Source organism: Nansenia antarctica, assembly GCF_963989245.1.
Source record: "Nansenia antarctica genome assembly, chromosome: 13".
Classification (NCBI taxonomy): Eukaryota; Metazoa; Chordata; class Actinopteri; order Argentiniformes; family Microstomatidae; genus Nansenia; species Nansenia antarctica.
This window is the reverse complement of record NC_137683.1, coordinates 17,686,687-17,705,320: the sequence shown is the minus strand read 5'-3', so window position 1 is coordinate 17,705,320 and position 18,634 is coordinate 17,686,687. Positions and strand designations below refer to the sequence as shown.

The 18,634-nt window shown below is 47.2% G+C and overlaps 2 protein-coding genes across 2 annotated transcripts in view; both read left to right on the top strand.

The window, feature by feature from the left end:
* The window catches only part of tmem108 (transmembrane protein 108), a 61,284-nt gene extending 51,254 nt beyond the window's left edge, over positions 1–10,030 (top strand). The window contains exons 4-6 of the mRNA XM_080543986.1: positions 5,491–7,059; positions 7,740–7,891; positions 9,584–10,030. Coding sequence (XP_080400112.1) covers positions 5,491–7,059; positions 7,740–7,891; positions 9,584–9,700 — 1,838 coding nt within the window. The 3' untranslated portion in view covers positions 9,701–10,030. The remainder of the gene's footprint in view (positions 1–5,490; positions 7,060–7,739; positions 7,892–9,583) is intronic.
* A 3,171-nt stretch (positions 10,031–13,201) lies between these two features.
* Positions 13,202–18,520, top strand: cdv3 (carnitine deficiency-associated gene expressed in ventricle 3). The gene is made up of 5 exons (XM_080543868.1): positions 13,202–13,651; positions 14,753–14,829; positions 14,954–15,090; positions 15,918–16,080; positions 16,192–18,520. Exons 1-5 carry the CDS (start codon positions 13,445–13,447, stop codon positions 16,322–16,324), a joined length of 717 nt encoding a protein of 238 aa, XP_080399994.1. The 5' UTR covers positions 13,202–13,444; the 3' UTR covers positions 16,325–18,520.
* Positions 18,521–18,634: the final 114 nt, after the last annotated feature.

Here is an 18,634-nt window from a genome sequence, read left to right as displayed (position 1 = left end):
AAGGGAAAAAATAAAAAGGGAAGGGAAAAAATAAATAAAAATAAAAATATAAATAAACACATCTGCATATCAGTCAGATCAAATGAAAATGTAGTGCAATGGATGACCATCTATTAAGGAATGTGTCTAATTTTAATTTCAATAGTGCTGTTGTACGTTCCATGTTGTAGACTTGGATTCTTTCCCTCCATTGTATAACTGTTGGGGGGTGTGGCTTCAGCCAGGAGGTTGTGATTGCCTTGTTAGCTATTAAGAGAAGGATTCTCAGTTGGTATGTCTCTGCCGCCTTTTTGACAAGTTCATGAAACGGTAAATTACTTAATTGTGGTTGGGTTGGGTTGTCATCATGGCTTGAAGTGGAATGAAAACACTGATACTCACTTTCATTGTCCCCTACTGGCGTTGGTGTGATAGAGCAGGCGTTATATAGGAGCTGTCAGATCTCCAGCGGTAGAGAAATAAAAGGTTCTTCTGGCCTATGAGAGAAGATTGCTAATCTGTCTGTGTCAAGGTTATCTTTATCTGTGTCCCGGCCCACGCTAGGCCTGATAATCTGGATAAGACAAGACAGAGGAGGAATAATGGGACGATCTGGACTTGAAATACTAGAAGACACATCTTTGTTTGGTCCAGAACAACACTGCCAGAGTAGAGACAGCAGCTTGCCCAGACAAGCTGTACTTTTCCTCAACGGTTACACTGCCTCAACATGCGTCATTGATCCACACTGTCCTAATCATTCCCCCCCATCCGTCCACCACACACCCCTCCTCCCACACTATTCCTCTCCTCCTCCCGGCTCATTTCTCCTTCTCTCACCTCTCTCTCACTTTCTCCCCATACCATACCTTTTTTCTCACGTTCCCTAGTCACCTCAGCCCGTTCAATAATGGATGTTAATAAAACCCTGTTCACTTCTCTTGCCCTCTCAATCATCCCGCAGATTCATTTACTCCCAGTACTTTTCCTTTCACTTTGACTGTGCCCCACCACCACTGTGGCGGAGGAGAGACCACGGCTCTCTGTCTGTGTTTGTCCTGCTTACACATTCACTCTGTCAGCCAGGCAGCAACAGAACCACTGTGACAAATTACACGTCTCGGCCTCCCCGCATAACACCACACACACACACACACACACACACACACACACACACATACACACAGGCAGGATGCTTACAGTATGCCCCCACCCCCGCACATTATGCTATTCTGTAGTCTCCTCTACTGTACTGTTTTGTGCTTCACTGTAATACCTCATTTCATTAAACGGTACCATTGTGTGTGTGTTTGTGTGTGTGTGTGTGTTTGTGTGTGTGTGTGTGTGTGTGTGTGTTTGTGTATGTGTGTGTGTGTGTTTGTGTGTGTGTGGGTGTGTTTTTAAGATACGTCACTTCCAACTGATTAACCCAACATTGACACAGAACAAGCTCGTTGAACACGAGTACAAGACTGGAAAATAATTTTCAAAAGAACACAAAATATTGCACATCAGTGGGCTGGGGAGCATGCGACATGTTTTGATGGGGACAAACTTGAAAGGCGTTTTGTCCCCTTTAACATTTTAGATGAGATATTCAATAATATATGAATATTTCATCAGTGGGGCCACAGATTAATATTAATAAACTGGTTTATTGCCGATGAGGTGGAGCAAGGTAGCAAGGTGGAGAGGTTGTATGGTAGGGCTCAGATCACGCTCCCGGGTGAATGTCTTAGTGTCGTGTGTGTTTGTGTGTGTGTGTGTGTGTGTGTGTGTATGTGTGTGTGTGCGTGTGTGTGTGTGTGTGTGTGTGTGGGAGTGTATTCTCCACAGTGATCCAGCCCATCTCTGATGTAAACTCCGCCACTTTGTTGTTAGCGAAGCGCAGGCTCATGTTTTATTCAGGGTTAGCGAGCCGAGTCAGTGTTGGGTTGCTAGGTCGGTATCGGTGGATACTGATTGAGGGTGTGATTGAAGCCAGACCACAGCATGGTAAACACTGTCCCACTCTATTGGCCTGTGTGTGTGTGTGTGTGTGTGTATGTGTACAACAACAACAACAACAACAACACAGTTAGTTAACACACTATTTCCAACCATAGCCACAGCCAATGTCATGGGATGACATATGAGATCTATTGTATTTGTTCCACCTAGGATTGAATACAGTTATAGTACAGTCAGGGTGTATGTACAGTGTTCTATACATTTCAGTCCTTATATTGTTGGGTTTCTTTGCCGTTTAGCACACGCCTTTATCCAAAGCGATACACATTTGTCCAAGTAAGTGAATCATCTGTCCATCAGTCATCGCAAGAAAAAGTAATCTATGCTCAGGCCAGAGGCCATTGGCAGTCACAATGCTAGAAGAAGGAACAATTACTTTTTAAATTATTAATATTTACAGTAGAGAAACTTTACAGGGGGGTAGAGGGGACGGAGAGGTTTCAGGGGGGACAGTGAAGAGATGGAGGTCTTCAGTCTACGGCAGAAGAAAGGGAGTGACTCTGCAGTCCTGACAGCAGTCGGAAGCTTGTTCCACCAGCGGGGTGCCAGGACGGTGAAAAGTGTTGACCGGGTAGCGCGACCTCTGTATCCCCGTAGAGAGTGAACGGACAGGGATCAACCGTGGCCTAAATACAGCAGCACACAAACTAGGCATGGGTCTTACCTGTGTATGCAATGTAGGGTCTCCCTCCTTGAGATACATCTCTGTGAGTGGGGCAGTCATCAATAATGACCAGTCGTGTGTGTGTGTGTGTGTGTGTGTTTATGTGTGTGTGTGTGTTGTCTCTCAGTCATGGGGGTCTGAGGGGGGGGGGGGGGGGGGCTACATGCATTACAGACGTGACAGGCCTGACAAATGGAAGGCAGAGCAGAGGATCATCACCTAGGTAGTGCGGTGTAGCAGAGCAGAGAGAAGCTGTGATAGCGTATGGGGGGGAGGTGATTTATGACTGTGGAGTGTAAACCATGCTTCAGGGCCCTTTATGTGGTATGAGAGCCCATTATGGGCGAGGAACAGGAGCGTGTAGTGATGTGTTGTGTACGACATTGGTATGACTAAGCTGAGAAGTGCAGGTACAATACCACGGCAATACAATATGTGACACGCTTTGGATAAAAGGGCTGCATATCGTCAATTCTCAAGTCGCTCAAATTAGCAAAAAAGGTCTTTAAATGTAATTTTTTAATGTGTTATCTGTTTTTTGGCATATTACAAAGGTTTAAGTGTTGAAGAGCCCACTCGATATAACATAGGATCATTTTTAGGATCACTAACTTTGACAAATTATGACAAATTATTCACAAATTTGATTCACTGTATCGTCTGCCATAGGCTACTGGGTAAGTCAACTTAAGTTTAAGGACGTGTGCAAAACCAAAGACTGTGTGATCATCTGCAAGCCCCCGTTGCTCAGTTGGTTAGTGTGCCTGTCTACTTCAGGGTTTGAATGTTTATGTATGACACATCATTTGAAAGCTTACAATCTGCACTTTCATAATCTGGAGAAAAAAAAGAAAAATGACCTTGCCCTACTTGAGGACTTTTTCACCAGACCCTGTCACATTTCAGAGGGTGGTGGAGGTTTGCTAGCTTGGTTGTGGCTCAGATGTTCTGTTGATATTTATATCCCCCTCCTCCTCCTCCTCCTCCTCCTCCTCCTACCTACTGAACCTCTGAGTCGCCCATCTCCTCTCCACATGCCATGTGGAACAGAAACTCGGTTTCCATAGTTACCATGGGGAAAGCATGACTATGGCTGCATTCGTAAATTCGCTCTGAGTGCGCCGGAGCACACGCTGGAGTCAACATCATAAAGGGACCAAGTAATTTGATTGGACAAGAGGCATTCCATGAGTGCTGATCAGATTCCAGGGCGAATTTCCGAACGCAGCATATAACACCTGGATCACATCGTGCATGTGTGTATGTGTGTGTATGTGTGTATGTGTGGGTGCGTGTATGTGTGCGTGTATGTGTGCATGCGTTCGGTATGCCTGATTATGTTGGTAAGGTACTGCGTTTTCCCAAAGAGTAGTTAACCCCAGCTGTTTGCCTATGTCTGTCTGACCACCTAAACATGTAAGAAGCCTTGTAGAATAAAATAGCCTATCTTATACTGGACTGTACGTCTCAACCCTTGGTTGCTCTCTCTCTCTCTCTCTCTCTCTCTGTCTCTCTCTTTTTATCTCTCTCTCTCTTTATCCTTCCTGCAAACCCCTGGGTAGCCTTTTGAAAAGAACACACTATGGAACATAATTCTTCCTCTCACGTAGCATAGCGACGTAGCATTTGGAGCATCTAGGCGCTGCCTTTGTGTTGACTAATGCACTGTTCATCAGCGGTGCACATGGAACCCCCTCCAGTGGGAGCAGGGCATTGATGTGTTCACATTAGCCATGTTTAGCTGTGTCAATAAGACAAGGTGGGAAGGGAGCAGAGAGGAATTAATTATCTCCCGCAGGTCTCCGAGTCTATCTCTATTCCCCCCCCCTCTCTCTCTCTCTCTCTCTCCTCTCTCTCTCTCTCTCTCTCTCTCTCTCTCTCTCTCTCTCTCTCTCTCTCTCTCTCTCTCTCTCTCTCTCTTTGTCTTTCTCTCTCTATCTTTCTCCTTCAGAGATAATGTAATAGGGACTAAGTTCCTCCCACAGCCTAATGGCGTGTCTCTATATTAGCCTCCTACGGGTCCAGGTTGGCTTCGTAGAGTCACGGTTTTCACAGTATTGTAAAACGATGCTCTCTTCAAAGTACTGTATCTATCCAACGCTGTAGACTTCTCATAAGTGCCTCAGTGCCTTCAGTGACCTCAATCAACCAAATCGATAGATGCATGTTGTTTCGTATCCTCGGTGGAGATTGAAATTAATTTGACATATTCATTTTGTGCGGCAGGCCGTCATCCTGGCTCTCTTAGAGGATGTGTCCCATCAGACTGAGGTGATGCTACCCCTCAACCTGTCTGGCAACACACACACTCTGCAGACACACACACTCTGCAAACACACACACTCTGCACATAATCCCGAGACACACACACACACACACACACACACACACACACACTGGGGGGGGGGGGGGGGCATCTCTCTATGGCATAATGAGGTTAATAAAGCAATCTAGTTAAACCAGGCAAGTGACAAACAGCTCTGTCAGGTGATTATAGTGTGATGGGCTGTAATGAATGCAAGACAAGGCTATAAGGCTCCTCCTAGACTTATAAACACACTATTTAAGCTGCTGTGCATCACTACGCTGAGCCTCAGGAGAAAGGGTAGACAGTTCTATACACACACACACACACACACACACACACACACACACACATGCAAACGCACACAACATTATTATTATAAGGGCATCATTCCTCAGCGCTGTGCTAAATGTCTCTTTCTGATGATTCATTCCCCCTCTCTCTCGCCCTTTCCCTCTCCTTCTCCCTCTCCTTCTCCCTCTCTCTCCCTCTCTCTCTCTCTCCTTCTCTCCCTCCGTCCCTCTCTCTCTAGGTATTCTAGTGATCCTGGCTATGCCAGCAGGGCTGGTGTCCTCTGCCCAGGAGCTGTACCCTAGCCGGACCCCTCAGGACCCCGTCTCCATGGCAGCAGCCCCCCAGAGCGGCCGTCTCGGCGCCCCCACCCCAGCCCCCACCACTGCCGCCCCAGACTGGCAGCAGGAGGGCTCCGGCAGGGGGGACTGGTCCTCCCAGGGAGGGGAGGCCCTGCCTACGGGCCTCATCCAGCGCACAGCAGCCCTCACCCCTCTGGGCTGGCCTCAGCCCCACACCCCCCTCACCACCAGCCCGGCGGTCCACCTTAACAAAGACTACAGACACCCTGTACACGCCGCGCCTGCCGTCAGCCCCCACACTGTGAGCCCCGTGAGGGTGGACCAGCAGGGCCTGGGAACTAGCTCGGTCAGTCCCAGCCCAGACGACCAGCCTAGCCCGCTTCTCGACAACGCAAACCCCAGTTCTGGCGGCACCGACCTGGGCCAGAGCCCTAGTTCTGGCAGGGCAGGCCAGGGCAACGTGTCCGGCTCCGCCAGCGTCCAGGGAGCCCTCGGCCCTGACGGCCCAGATACGGTGAGTGTTATCCAGGGCAGCGGCGGCGGCTCCTCCTCCGCTGGCCCACATAGTGAGGAGGCGTCTGCTGGAGAGGAGGCTCCTGACTCGGGCTCTGCCGCCCTGCCTCCTGCTCCCGGCCCGCCCACCGAGAGAGGGGACACGCTGGCCTCTGAGGAGGCTGGCCCCCCCGGCCCCACGCACCCTGTTGTAGAGGAGCCCACAGACTCCAGCCGGCAGGACTTCACCGTCGAGTTTCGACCCTCCTCCTTCTCCTCCTCCTCTTCCTCCTCTTCCTCCTCCTCTTCCTCCTCTTCCTCCTCTTCCTCAGCGGACGCCGCTCCCGACGACACACTCCGGAGCCCGGCCGACGCCGCGCCCGAGCGAGCCCGGCCCCCTCACGCCATCACCCTGCGGGACGTCCACGCCCTCAGCGAGGGGCCTACCGAGGAGCTGGCTCTGTCTCCCTCCCTCCCTTCACCCCCGGCCCCCCCCACCAGCCAGGCTCCGGCAGCACCCGGCCCCATGGCCGAGCCCAAGCCCAACCCACTCTCATCCAACAACGCCACTGTAACCAATGACACCACCACCACCACCACCACCACCACCACCAACACCACCACCAATACCACCACGGAGGAGACGGATGCCCCTGGCAGTGGTGGCAGCCCCCCCCATCCCCTGCCCCCTCATCAGGGTAACGCCACAGACGATGCCCCCCTGGGTAACGCCACAGCCACCGACGGGGGGCCTCTACGGAACGGCACGGCGGAGGGCGAGGGCGACCCTCCCCCCCCCTCCCTGTGGAACAGCTCCTCCCCCACGGAGCCCCCCTCCACAGCCAGCGGGAACTTTCTGAACAGGCTGGTGCCGGCCACCACGCGAGACCCCTGGGGTCCTGGAAACGGCTCGGGCCCTGCCCTGGACTCCCCGCTGTCCCGGGCCACCATCTGTCTGGGCAAGATGGACATCGTGTGGATCGTGCTGGCCATCAGTGTGCCCGTGTCCTCCTGCTGTGAGTACCAGATTAGAGCTTGTATCATCACAAGAGTATCAAAGCTCTTGGAGTAAGTGAATCATAGCCCCCCCCCCCCCACCCTCCCACCCCCTCCATTTCTAGGACATTGGGATCGCTGCCATACTGTAGGTCCCTCTCAAACACTATAGACACACACATGCTGCTGTCGAGAACTGGACTGATGATCCAAGTAGATAATTACACTTTTACTGAAATCCCACACAACCAAAACCAGAGCTACAGCCTGGAGTAGGGGTGGGCATCGACGATCGATAATTGATCGATAATTGATCGATAAGGATCTTGGTCGATCACAAAATAAAACATTTGGTCGATCACAAAAAAAAAAAATTTTTTTTTTTTTTTTTGTGATCGACCAAATGTTTTATTTTGTGATCGACCAAGATCCTTATCGATCAATTATCGATCGTCGATGCCCACCCCTAGCCTGGAGTTACAGCCTCTCACAGGGTGTTTTATATGGTAAAGAGGCACTTCAGTCTGTCTTGTACACAAATTCCTCATCGTCGTCTGAAATAATATCGTTGTCTGAAATAATAGTAATAAACCAAATAACTGGTTAAATATATACTTTTTTTTTTTACTTTTTTTTTTAAGTAGAATCCCCCGTAGAGGGCTCTACTGACTACTGTCGTCTCTCTCCCTCTCCCCCTCAGCTGTGCTCCTGACCGTCTGCTGTATGAAGAGGAAGAAGAAGTCGTCCAGCCAGGAGAACAACCTGAGCTACTGGAACAACGCCATCACCATGGACTACTTCAACAGGCACGCCGTGGAGCTGCCCAGGGAGATCACCTCTCTGGAGAATGAGGTACGTACTGGAGGGCCTGATGGAGGGCCTGACCGCTCACTGACCGCTCACTGACCACAGACTGACCACAGACTGACCACAGACTGACCACAGACTGACCACAGACTGACCACTGACTGACTACAGACTGACCACAGACTGACCACAGACTGACCACAGACTGACTACAGACTGACCACAGACTGACTATAGACTGACCACTGACTGACCACAGACTGACCACAGACTGACTACAGACTGACCACAGACTGACCACAGACTGACCACTGACTGACGACTGACTGACCACAGACTGACTACAGACTCACCACAGACTGACTACTGACTGACCACAGACTTACTGAGGACTCACTGGCTGATGGTAGAGATAGTACGCATGCAGTCGAAGCTCTTGTGCCTGCATTACATCATCTTTGGCATGGAACGTTGAGAAAAAAAACGATGGATGTATTTCAATGTACATTCGTGCATTACAATGGTAAAGCATAGGCTCCTCCACTTCACGTGTACAATATTTCCGAGTTCAAGACTCGGACAATAATGTATGAATAATTCATATTCAATATCAGTAATCAGGTCAACCGGGCTATTTGTGGACTACAGTGCCCTCTGCTGGACGATTAACGGTACAGCAAAAGAAATGTTGCTCGTCAGCTTCCTCTTCATTACAGAGTCATTTGAGAGCCCTGACCTCACACTATTTCAGTCTAATTTCCATTCATAACACTTTCTTAGCTCACACGGAGGCATTTGTCAACTGCCCTTCGCGTCTTCTCACTGACCCCGCCTCTCCCTCCTTTCTTGTGCTCCCTCCATCAGTCTCTCTCTCCGTCCAGCCCTCCTCTGGGCGTACAGCGTGAGGGTGATGACGCTGAGGTTGGGACATGTTTAGGATGCTCCTGGTGACACAGGTGTCGTGTCGTGTCCCTGTTTCTCACCGTAGTAGTGTAACCCAGTAGTCACCCCCCGTCCACCTCCCTCCCTCCCCCACCCACAGTCAGCCACTGACATGCTTGTCTGGTGTTGGGGTTAGAATTAGTAGGAATGTGCTGTAACCCCCCCCCCCACCTCCACCCCACCCCCTGCCATCCCTCTTTTGCATCTTGTGTCTCTGTTGCTCTCTCTCTCTCTCTCTCTCTCTCTCTCTCTCTGACACTGTAGTGCCGTCTTACTGCTGAGTCACCCTTCATTTTCTTTTCCTCCCACTCCCCCTTCCTCCTCCCCCCTCCTCCTCCTTCTCCTCCTCCTCCTCCTTCTACTCCCTCTGCTGTGTTGCTTCTTCTGCTGAACCCCCCCTCCCTCCCTCCCTCCCTCCCTCCCTTCCCTCTCTCTCTATTCTCTGTAGAGGAGCCTGTTCAGCGTTCTGCCTCCCCCTCTCGTTTCTTCCCTCCTCTGTTCCCTTGTCTCGGCCGGCTTTTATTAGTCAGACTGATTTTTGTCACTGTTTGTCTTCTGCGTTAGATGCAGAAGCAGACATAACCCTAGATTGCGTTTTCTGTCTTCCAAGTGACAAAACCCCCTCTGTTTCTCAATCATTAGCCTTTAGAATTAGCATCTCTCACTGATCGTGCGCCCCAGCGTCTGGAAAGAATCATGACCTTTTACAGTACAGTATGTGACCCTGTGGTCGTGGCACCCATGTTAATCTGTGTGTGTGTGTGTGTGTGTGTGTGTGTGTGTGTGTGTGTCCAGGAGCAGGAGACCTGTCTGCCCCCTAATGGAGACTACAGTGACAGCGGCGTTGTGCTGGTGAACCCTTTCTGCCAAGAGACCCTGTTCATCCACAGAGACAAGGCCTCCGACATCTAGAGAGGCGCACCGGTGTAACAGACTGTCAAAAAAGAAGTCCCTCTCCCTTTTCTCCCTGTGCTGTGGTTGTCATTTTTATACGTGTGTTAAAATCTTCAGAGACTCCACTTTATACTGTATAATACGAACACAAAGACAAGATTAAGAGAAGAGCTAATTAAAACAGACACTATTTACTATAAGGGTGCACCTACATATTTTTCTGATGTAAATTTTCTACAAATGCTTAGTTGTGATAAGGTTTTTATGTCTTTATAAAATACAGAGCGTGTGTGGTTTCAGTTTTGTTACAGTGGCTTGATGGTGAGCGCATTGTGGATGTAGCCACTTGAATTGACCTGCTTTAGAGAGACAAAAAAAAATGCTGTAAAACCATTTCAACATCTCTTTTCTTCTTCTATTTTTTTTTTTTTGATCAAACCCAAAACACTTACTTAAAAGCCTGTTGAACTTGAATTCTGTACCTAAGTACTTGAGGGGACACTGAGGTCTTGGCCAAGGTTTGTGAGACAAGGTTTTAGTAGAAAGGAGATAGAGGTGTTGTGATTTGAACTACAGGTGTTGCTGGGGAGGGGGCTGCTGCAGGCAGGCAGGGGGGTGGATCCCTGATGGCATTGTAGCTAGCTACTGTGTCTGTACACCAAATAGAAGTGAACAAAAATGGCTTTTCCCCTCATGTGTCACCAGCCTCTCAGTAGAGGGACCACATAGTTGTCTTAACTCCCCTTGTCGACCAGTTGCGGCTTTCTCTGTGCTAGTGTTTGAGAGTCTTACTGTGTGTGTTTGTGTGTGTGTGTTTGCGTGTGTGTGTGTGTGTGTGTGTGTGCATGTGTGCGTGTGTGTGTACATGTGTGCGTGTGTGCGTGCATGTGTGTGTGCGTGTGCATTTGTTGTATGTATGGTTCAGTGGCCACAGGCTATACTGTAGCAGCCAACCATGCATGTCTATCCAGGGCGTTAATGATCTGACCATGATGTTATAATCAGACCTTTGCCTCCTGTGTGGGGTTTCAGATGAAGTGCTCTCTAACTAGAAAGCTTTACACCTAATTATTATTTGTTTGCATTCATTTACAATATGTTTGGTTGAATACAATATATATTGCCTCTATCAGTCAACGTTCTGTGGTCCTTTGGTTAAAGAGTAATTGGATCTCATCAGTGCATAACATAAACATACACATGTGCGATATTATTACTGAAGTCCGTGAATCAGAGCACAAACGTAATGATTGCTGTGTAACATCCCTGACATGTCTACATATCGGCAGCCTACACTGTGTGTGTGCGTGTGCTTGTGCCTGTGTGTGTGTGTGTGTGTGTGTGTATGTGTGTGCGCATCTGTTTGTCTGTCTGTCTGGATTATGTCATTGACTGGGTTCTATTTTTTTCATCCAGTGTGGGGGCTAAAGCATTAGCCCCCCTCTCTAACCTATAGGACATAATTTGAGACCAAATCTTGTGTTACCTGCCTCCATACGTACAGTATTTGTCCATGAGAGTAAACTGTGTGTATTACTGTAATGTACAGATGTTGAATGATATTTGATTTAATATTGAAAAGGCAGTAGAAATCATGACCAATGAAAAGCTGAGATAATATCATATCCTAAATGTTTACTGTGAGCACATACAGTGGCAGAGTTGAATAATTAAACACACTTTAGAAATATTTTCTTTCATTATCAAATCAATTTCATTTATTATTCTTTACTTTTGCTCACATTTTTCTACAGTGTGTCTGATACACACTGCCTGACGATGTTGTTTCCTCCATTCCAACTTTAAAGGGGCAATCTGGGATTCAAACAACAATAAAGCAGACTGTTTTTGGTACACAGCTGAGGGATGGGGCTGAAGAAATGTAACCACTCTCAAATCCATAGACGGAGCTATGGTTGCAATGACCGACAATCCCTGAGATCAAAATAATCGTTTTAACCATGTTTCGAAGCTGTACAGTGTCTGTTAGCAATTACATTTTTTTTTTTTTTACAAACAATGGAGTAAAGCAAGCTTATATTTTGGATTCTGATGGGGTAAGACAGTTGAACTAAGTTCATGAGCCATTTATAAGTTATATTCTTCAAGAATCAATGGGTAAATATCAATAATTTAAGTCCAAAATGGATGTACCAAACCCATATTGCCCCTTTAAATGGCTAAAAGTCGATCTTCCCTGTGTTTGAAGGTTTTGTTGAACATGTTGATCACCTGGATGTATGTAGTTGCAATGGGAATGTGGTGCCAGAGTGGAGATTTCACAAAATGTAGAATGGGGAGGAGGGGGAGTATCTTATGTCCAACGTCATGTCTTTTTATTGTATTGTAGCATACACTGTACTTTTTACTGCTGAGCAATAAAAGAGAAAAGCTTTGAACATGTTCTGTGTCTTTTCTGTGTCTCCTCCCTCTCCTCTTTCCAATCCTTCATGGGTGCCCTGATGAAGCCACACTACCTCATGACATCTGAAAACAAAAATGAGAGAAAGAAATCATCACCACTTGTTGGAAGCTATAGGCCTACCATTGATTGCAGGTGGGTTATGTACATTAAAACTCTTAGACAAAGCAGTGTGTTAGTGCCTTGCTGACCACAGCTAAACCAACCATTCAGTTTTTCCAGAATGTTCTCTGTTCATCTATGCTGGCTGGCCAATGGCTATTCTATACACAGTGTCACTCTAGCCTTCACTTTGCTCGTGCTTAGATTAAAGAGCTATATAGGCCTGCATCTTGGGATTCATTAAGTGATGTGCTTTTGATGGTTTTTCACAGATAAATGTCCTAATGTTTTTATTTTAATGAGAGTTTGTCTATAGGCTACATGTGTTTTACAAATGAAATGTATCTGATGTAATGTATGTGATTTATATTAAATGTATAACTGGACTCTAAGGGCTGGACACAGATTGCCTAGTCCTGTGGCTTCCTCAATGGAGATTTGCCATTGAAAGTGTGATTTAGTCCAGCCCGAAGCTTAATATTTTGTCTGGGAAATCGCCCCAAAGGATATCAAGTATAAATAAAATAATACTGCTCCATAACCATATTGATTTAATAAATGTCAAAAATAATATACGTGATGCACATTAATTGAATTGAATTACCACCAGACCTTTGGGTGACAGACCTCGTGCGTGGTCGTGTGCTACCCGGTTAACATTTGATAGGGTGGGAAAATGTCGAGGTGCAATATGATTGGTGTTCGTCGTATTTCTCTATGAGTTGATTGGTTATTCAGCACGCCCGTTACGCGTGGGTCGTGTTCACGTTCCTATCCGGGGCAGCAGAAAGGTATCGGTCGTACATCCGGGGGGTGCGTTCGTCAATTCTCTCTGAGAGCGCCGGAGCGCACTCGACGTCCAACGTCACAGAGCGTCCACGTAATCTGATTGGACGAGAGGCATTCCGTGAGTGCTGATGCAGATTTCCAGAGCGAATCGACGAACGCCGCCTCGCCTGGCCTGTCAGACAGCCAGTGTGAGTGTGAGATAAGAGACTGTAGTGTTACAGGCAGCAGGTTTATGTGGCACAGTGGAAGACAGGCGGTCAGACACCCGCCACACTTTGTCTAGCACGCTAGATCTGAAACCCTTGAAGTCTTTTTTCCCCAGATCGAATTAAGAGTTAATCCGGTCCACTTGAAACAATCTAAAGAGGCGTTTAACGTTTTACAAGAGTGATTTGTCTTGTCACAGCTAGCCTAGGGGTACACAGCGTTCATCTCTGGAAAAAAACAAAATGGCGGACGTTGCTACTGCTACTGGGGCGGCCGCGCCACCGGAGAAGAGCCTGGACGACTTCTTCGCCAAGAGGGATAAAAAGAAGAAGAAAGAGAAAGGCAAGGGGAAGGAGGCCGCCACCACGACGCCGGTGGTGTTGAAGAAGAAGATGAAGGACCAGTCGACCAAAAGCGGCGAGGGCGGCCAGGATGCGCAGCCTGAGAAGGTAGCTTAGCTAGCATCGTGTTAGCTAGGTCAGTTAGCACAGCCAGGCTAGCTTAGCTACGTCTGAGCCAGTCTACCGTCAGCTAGCTGGCAGGGCACTGGAGGAACAAGGATGTAGGACTGTCTAGTCACTAAGCCCACTGGTGTTGTAGCTGGCTAGCTGATGTGGTGGTTTAGGTTTAGGTGGTAAAGCTCACCGTTCATTTCACATCTTTATCTACGTTCACTGATGTCATCCCAAAGAGAACAGGGTCACGTTTGTCTGAGTTTTCTAGGTTGGGTCTCAACCGGTGGATGTGGATGGCAGCTTAGACATCAGATCTTGTGTCGTGTCAGGCCCTGGGTGCACCAGGAGGCAGCCTGTCTCCCTACAGCTAACCAAGGCATCTTCTAGCAGATGTTCGGTTTGTGCGAATTCAGGGTGTGGGCCTCCTCGTGTGAAGTCAAACGTTAAAATATTAGATGACTTGACACAGTTGTCATTTTGGGGAACAGTTAATAAGGCTCGCAGGCCATATCTTATCCGGCACATACGGCAGATCAGTATCTTGGGAATACGCCACATATGGCAGATCAGTATCTTGGGAAATGAGCACTGGACTCCCAGCTGTTACTTCTTTAAACCTATTTCATATCAATGTTAACATCAAATAAAAATAAAACATTTCAGAACCCTACTGCTGCATTTTAATGACCTTTCTCACTTTGCACATTATTCGGCTGCACGACGTGGATTCGCTTCAGATTGACAATTTACCCCCCCTCACATGTCTTGTCATCTGCCTTCCGTGGGCGAAGTCATAATTGATCTCCCCCAGTTCTGATCCATGTCTTAACTCTGTGCTGAGGTCGTCACTTGTTATATTGTGAGAATGGTTTTGGAGAGGGAGAGAAGGGACTAGGGCGTGGCACCCCTGACAAGACTAGATTCTGATGTATCTGCCCCCTCAGCCAATCTCTTGATATGATGATGCCTGCTCCGCATCAGTGTTGCTTTTTATGTAAAAGATAACATGATCAATGAGTTGTCAGATGAGCAGAATGTGTGAAAGACCCTGTGTCATCGGGTTACTGTAACTGACGAGCTGTCACCTCTCTGCAGGATGACGAGGAGTGGAAGGAGTTTGAACAGAAAGAGGTGGATTACAGTGGGCTCAGACTGCAAGCTCTGCAGATAAGGTAAGACAGAGAAACATGCCGTTCTTCTTGTTCATTCACATGTCGTCCGTAGCTGTAGTAGTATACTACGATTGAGCTAGTGGTCCACATTGTGGTTGACTTGTTTCCCTGGTGATGAATGCAGTGATGAGAAGGAGGACGAGGAGTATGAGGAGGAGGTTGGTGAGGATGGGGAGATCATCCTGGTCAGTGGAGACAAAGGCCAGTCTGGGCCCTGGAACAAATCTGGTGGTGCGCCCCCTCCTGCTGCAGCCCCCGTCGGTGAGTACCCCCCTATGGCGCCTCTGGTCAAACCTCACTCTGGGACAGGAGTTTTCCCCTTATCACATGACCAGACCAGGGAAATGTCCAGGTTGTAATGATAGTCATGTATTCTAGGGCCTCTGAGTTTTTCATGGTCAGGAAAAATTCCTCGCCCAACTATTGTACTATCGATTAGGGGTGGGAATCGTAGGGTAACTCACGATACGATAACCGTACAATATTTTGCCCCAGATACCGATAGTATCACGGTACAGCGATTCTGCGCTAATCTATACATTGTAAGACAATTCATCAACGATACATCACGATATCTGTGTTAACTGAAGAAAAAATATCACTATAAAGGCAAAAATCTGGAATTATGTTTTTTTTCATTCACTTTGCTGTCGCTGGTTATGAACAATGAAACAAACAATAAATTAGGCCTAGCCTACACTTTTCTTAGTCTGTGTGTAACTTGTCCATGTGTGCCTGCCATCATTCATACAAAATAAAGTGCCAAAAGGCTGAACTGCCCAGAAATCTGGAGTTAAAATGTTTAAAGGACGGACTACATACAAATAGTCCTAGCCCTCTGGGAATTAAAAGGAAGCCTTGCTTTGAAATATAATGGCCCCAGACTTAAGATTTGTAGGCTAGAGATGATTTTTGTGTTTGTTTTTTTCATTTTTTCATTTTTTTTTTTGTGTTTGGCCATTTCAGCCATTCATCTTCACCGTTGTTGGTTCACTTCCGTTCAGCGTACGCAGCTTAAAAAATCAATATTTTGCTCCACTGACAGTTTCGCTGTTTCTTCCCCCACCCCCATCTTCTCGTCTCAACAGAGGAAGTAGAGGTGCCTGAGGCCAAGCCTTCCGGGGTCTACCGCCCCCCAGGGGCCAGGCTGACCTCCAGCAAGCGAGGCCCTACTCAGGGACCCCCCGAGATCTTCAGTGACACACAGTTCCCCTCCCTGATGGCCACCTCCAAACACGTGGAGACACGCAGGTAACTTCATCACATCACTGGTGTCATCAGCAACAAACATTCAGGCAGACATGCACAGAGACAGACCTCACATTACCACAGTGTCATTAAGGTCCAACACTTGTGTTTCAGGGACAGAGAAATGGAGAAGACCTTTGAAGTGGTGAAGCACAAGAACCGCGGCAGAGAGGAGGGCGGTAGTGGTGGTGCTTCCCTGCAGCAGTTGCAGCTTGACAACCAGTATGCCATCCTGGGGGACAAGTAGACTCCCCCCTCCCCCCTGCCCATCCAGCGTGGTCCTGCCCAGCCCCCAGAGAGAAGCTGAACAACAGCTGTGTGTACCGCAGTCCTGACAACACTGGCACTGCCACACTGGACATTCTCTCCCTCTCACACAACAGTACACACACACACACACACACACATACATACACACTCATACACACACTCATACACACACACACACACACACACACGCGCGCTTCTCATAGAGTTGAACCATATACACAACACATACATCCAAACACACACACTCACTCCCATGATGATGACACACTATATACAATCCATACACACCCACCTGGTTGGCAAAACTGAAGGACTGCATCCAAAAGGGCTGTGGCAACAGGGATTAACTGAAACATGAAAAAAATACATCTATGTGATACACCAATATGAACGACACTGCAGTAACCACAACAGACAAAATGACAACATGCGGTCGTCTTTTGTGGATTGTATTCAGAGCGGCAGTTGTTTGGTACAAGTTCTCTTTGGACTTCAACTGGGTTTGATAAAGCCACAGAGGACCGAAGACAGAATTTGGGATCAAGATTAAATTACGAACTGCTGTTGAAAATAGATATATTTTTTGTGAGATTGTTATTACCCGAACTGCACATGGTTTTTGAAGATGTGTTTTGTGTTGCGGTTTGGTCACGAGAGAGAGAGGGGACTGGGACACTACCTCAGTGACAGCTGTGGGTGACCATGTTTGACTGGGACTTTGTTGGGGTGGTGACTGGGGCCCAACACCAGCCCTTAAACACTCTTTCACTTAGAAACTTGAACATTTGTACTCCTCAAGAATGGGACTCTGCAAAGATCTGTGGATGAGGTTATAAAGGTTATGGTCCTCATTTAAGAATTACTATTTAAAGTGGCCTTACTGTAACGGGAGAGAGAGAGAAAGAGTGAGAGGGAGAAAACCGCTTCGTCCTCTGGAGAGAAACTTGCTCATCGTTTCATGGGCTGTTGCTGCCTCTGAATTTCACCACTTCAAGAGAAACCTCCTTCCCTGTTCAAGAATGTAGTGCTGAGTTGTAGTTTGTCATACATTAAGATAACAACTAACCTGTCCTTCATATCCCCTGTTTGACTGGCTCCACTTTTTTTTAATTTGATTTCTCTAATATTGGAGAACCATTATTAAAGCTCATCCTTTCTAATCAAAAGTCATTCCTTTGGTGAATGTTTTGACTTTTTGCAGGACTTCGTCTTGGTTTTTGTCATGTTTTGGCTGTGAGGACTTGTGTTTTCCCAGGTTGGTGTTCTGTAGAGGTGAGACAGGGTGCAGGGTGGACTGAAATACTGTTACAGACACAAAGAGATATACTTAGCCACGACATCTCAAATAATGACCTGCCTGTACTTGATGCCAACTGTAACTGACCCAATTATGTATGGTCTTTCATTGTCCTCTATTTTGATGACATGTTTTTCTTTACCCAAAATTCACTTCATTGCTTCAGCCCAAGGCATACATGTTCTGCAGCATGGAAGTCATACTTGTTTCTCCATACTCCCCCAAATAGGTTTTACCCTCTTGTAGATATGAGGTCTGATATTGTCCCAGCACTTCTCAACATGATTTGGAACTGTGTTTACATGCAGAAAGTTGTTCCCTGCCATCTGCTGTAGTCTACTCCCCTCTGCAGGGTTTGAAATGGACACCCGGAAGGGCCAGCTAGCTTTACTTACTGCTTCCGCCTCCCCAGTCTAATCAGATCTGATCAGTGAAGCATGTTGATGGGAGGGAACAACTTCATGGAATCATACGCAGCCCTGGTATATATGCAACCCTGGTCTTGGAGAGCTGTGTTCTCTGCTGTACTTCCTTGTCTCACCAGATAGACTCCAAACCCTCTGACCATTGTCTCTAATCACGGACCAGGGATTTAATTGGACATTGGAAGGGTCAGGTGGTTTGGAACAGCAAGGGTTGTTTTTTCATAGGTTAAACAGAGGGTTAGAAGAGCTGTAGTTGTGTTCATATATTGCTGTCAAAGCCATTCAAAATGTTATGGAACTTAGAATTTGATAAAAGACGAGTGGGCACTGTAGCATGTGAAACATCCTATGGACCCCTACCAAGTGCCCTGTGGGTGAAAGTAGTGAAAATGTCTGCAGAGAACAGTTAATATAAGATCATTTTAACACAAAATAAACAGTGATCCTTGTGCTTGGTGTCTTGTCAGATTTTTTTCTGCGTGAAAGCGACTTGATTCCGCAGATGAACCCCACATGTTAAACAAAATAATAATAATAATAATAATTAAAAAATACTTTTAAAAGA

Coding starts and splice junctions, on each gene's coding strand:
- cdv3 (XM_080543868.1), top strand. CDS start 13,445: ATGGCGGACGTTGCTACTGCTACTGGGGCGGCCGCGCCACCGGAGAAG. Junction 13,652..14,752: donor AGGATGCGCAGCCTGAGAAG/GTAGCTTAGCTA, acceptor ACCTCTCTGCAG/GATGACGAGGAGTGGAAGGA. Junction 15,091..15,917: donor TCCTGCTGCAGCCCCCGTCG/GTGAGTACCCCC, acceptor TCGTCTCAACAG/AGGAAGTAGAGGTGCCTGAG.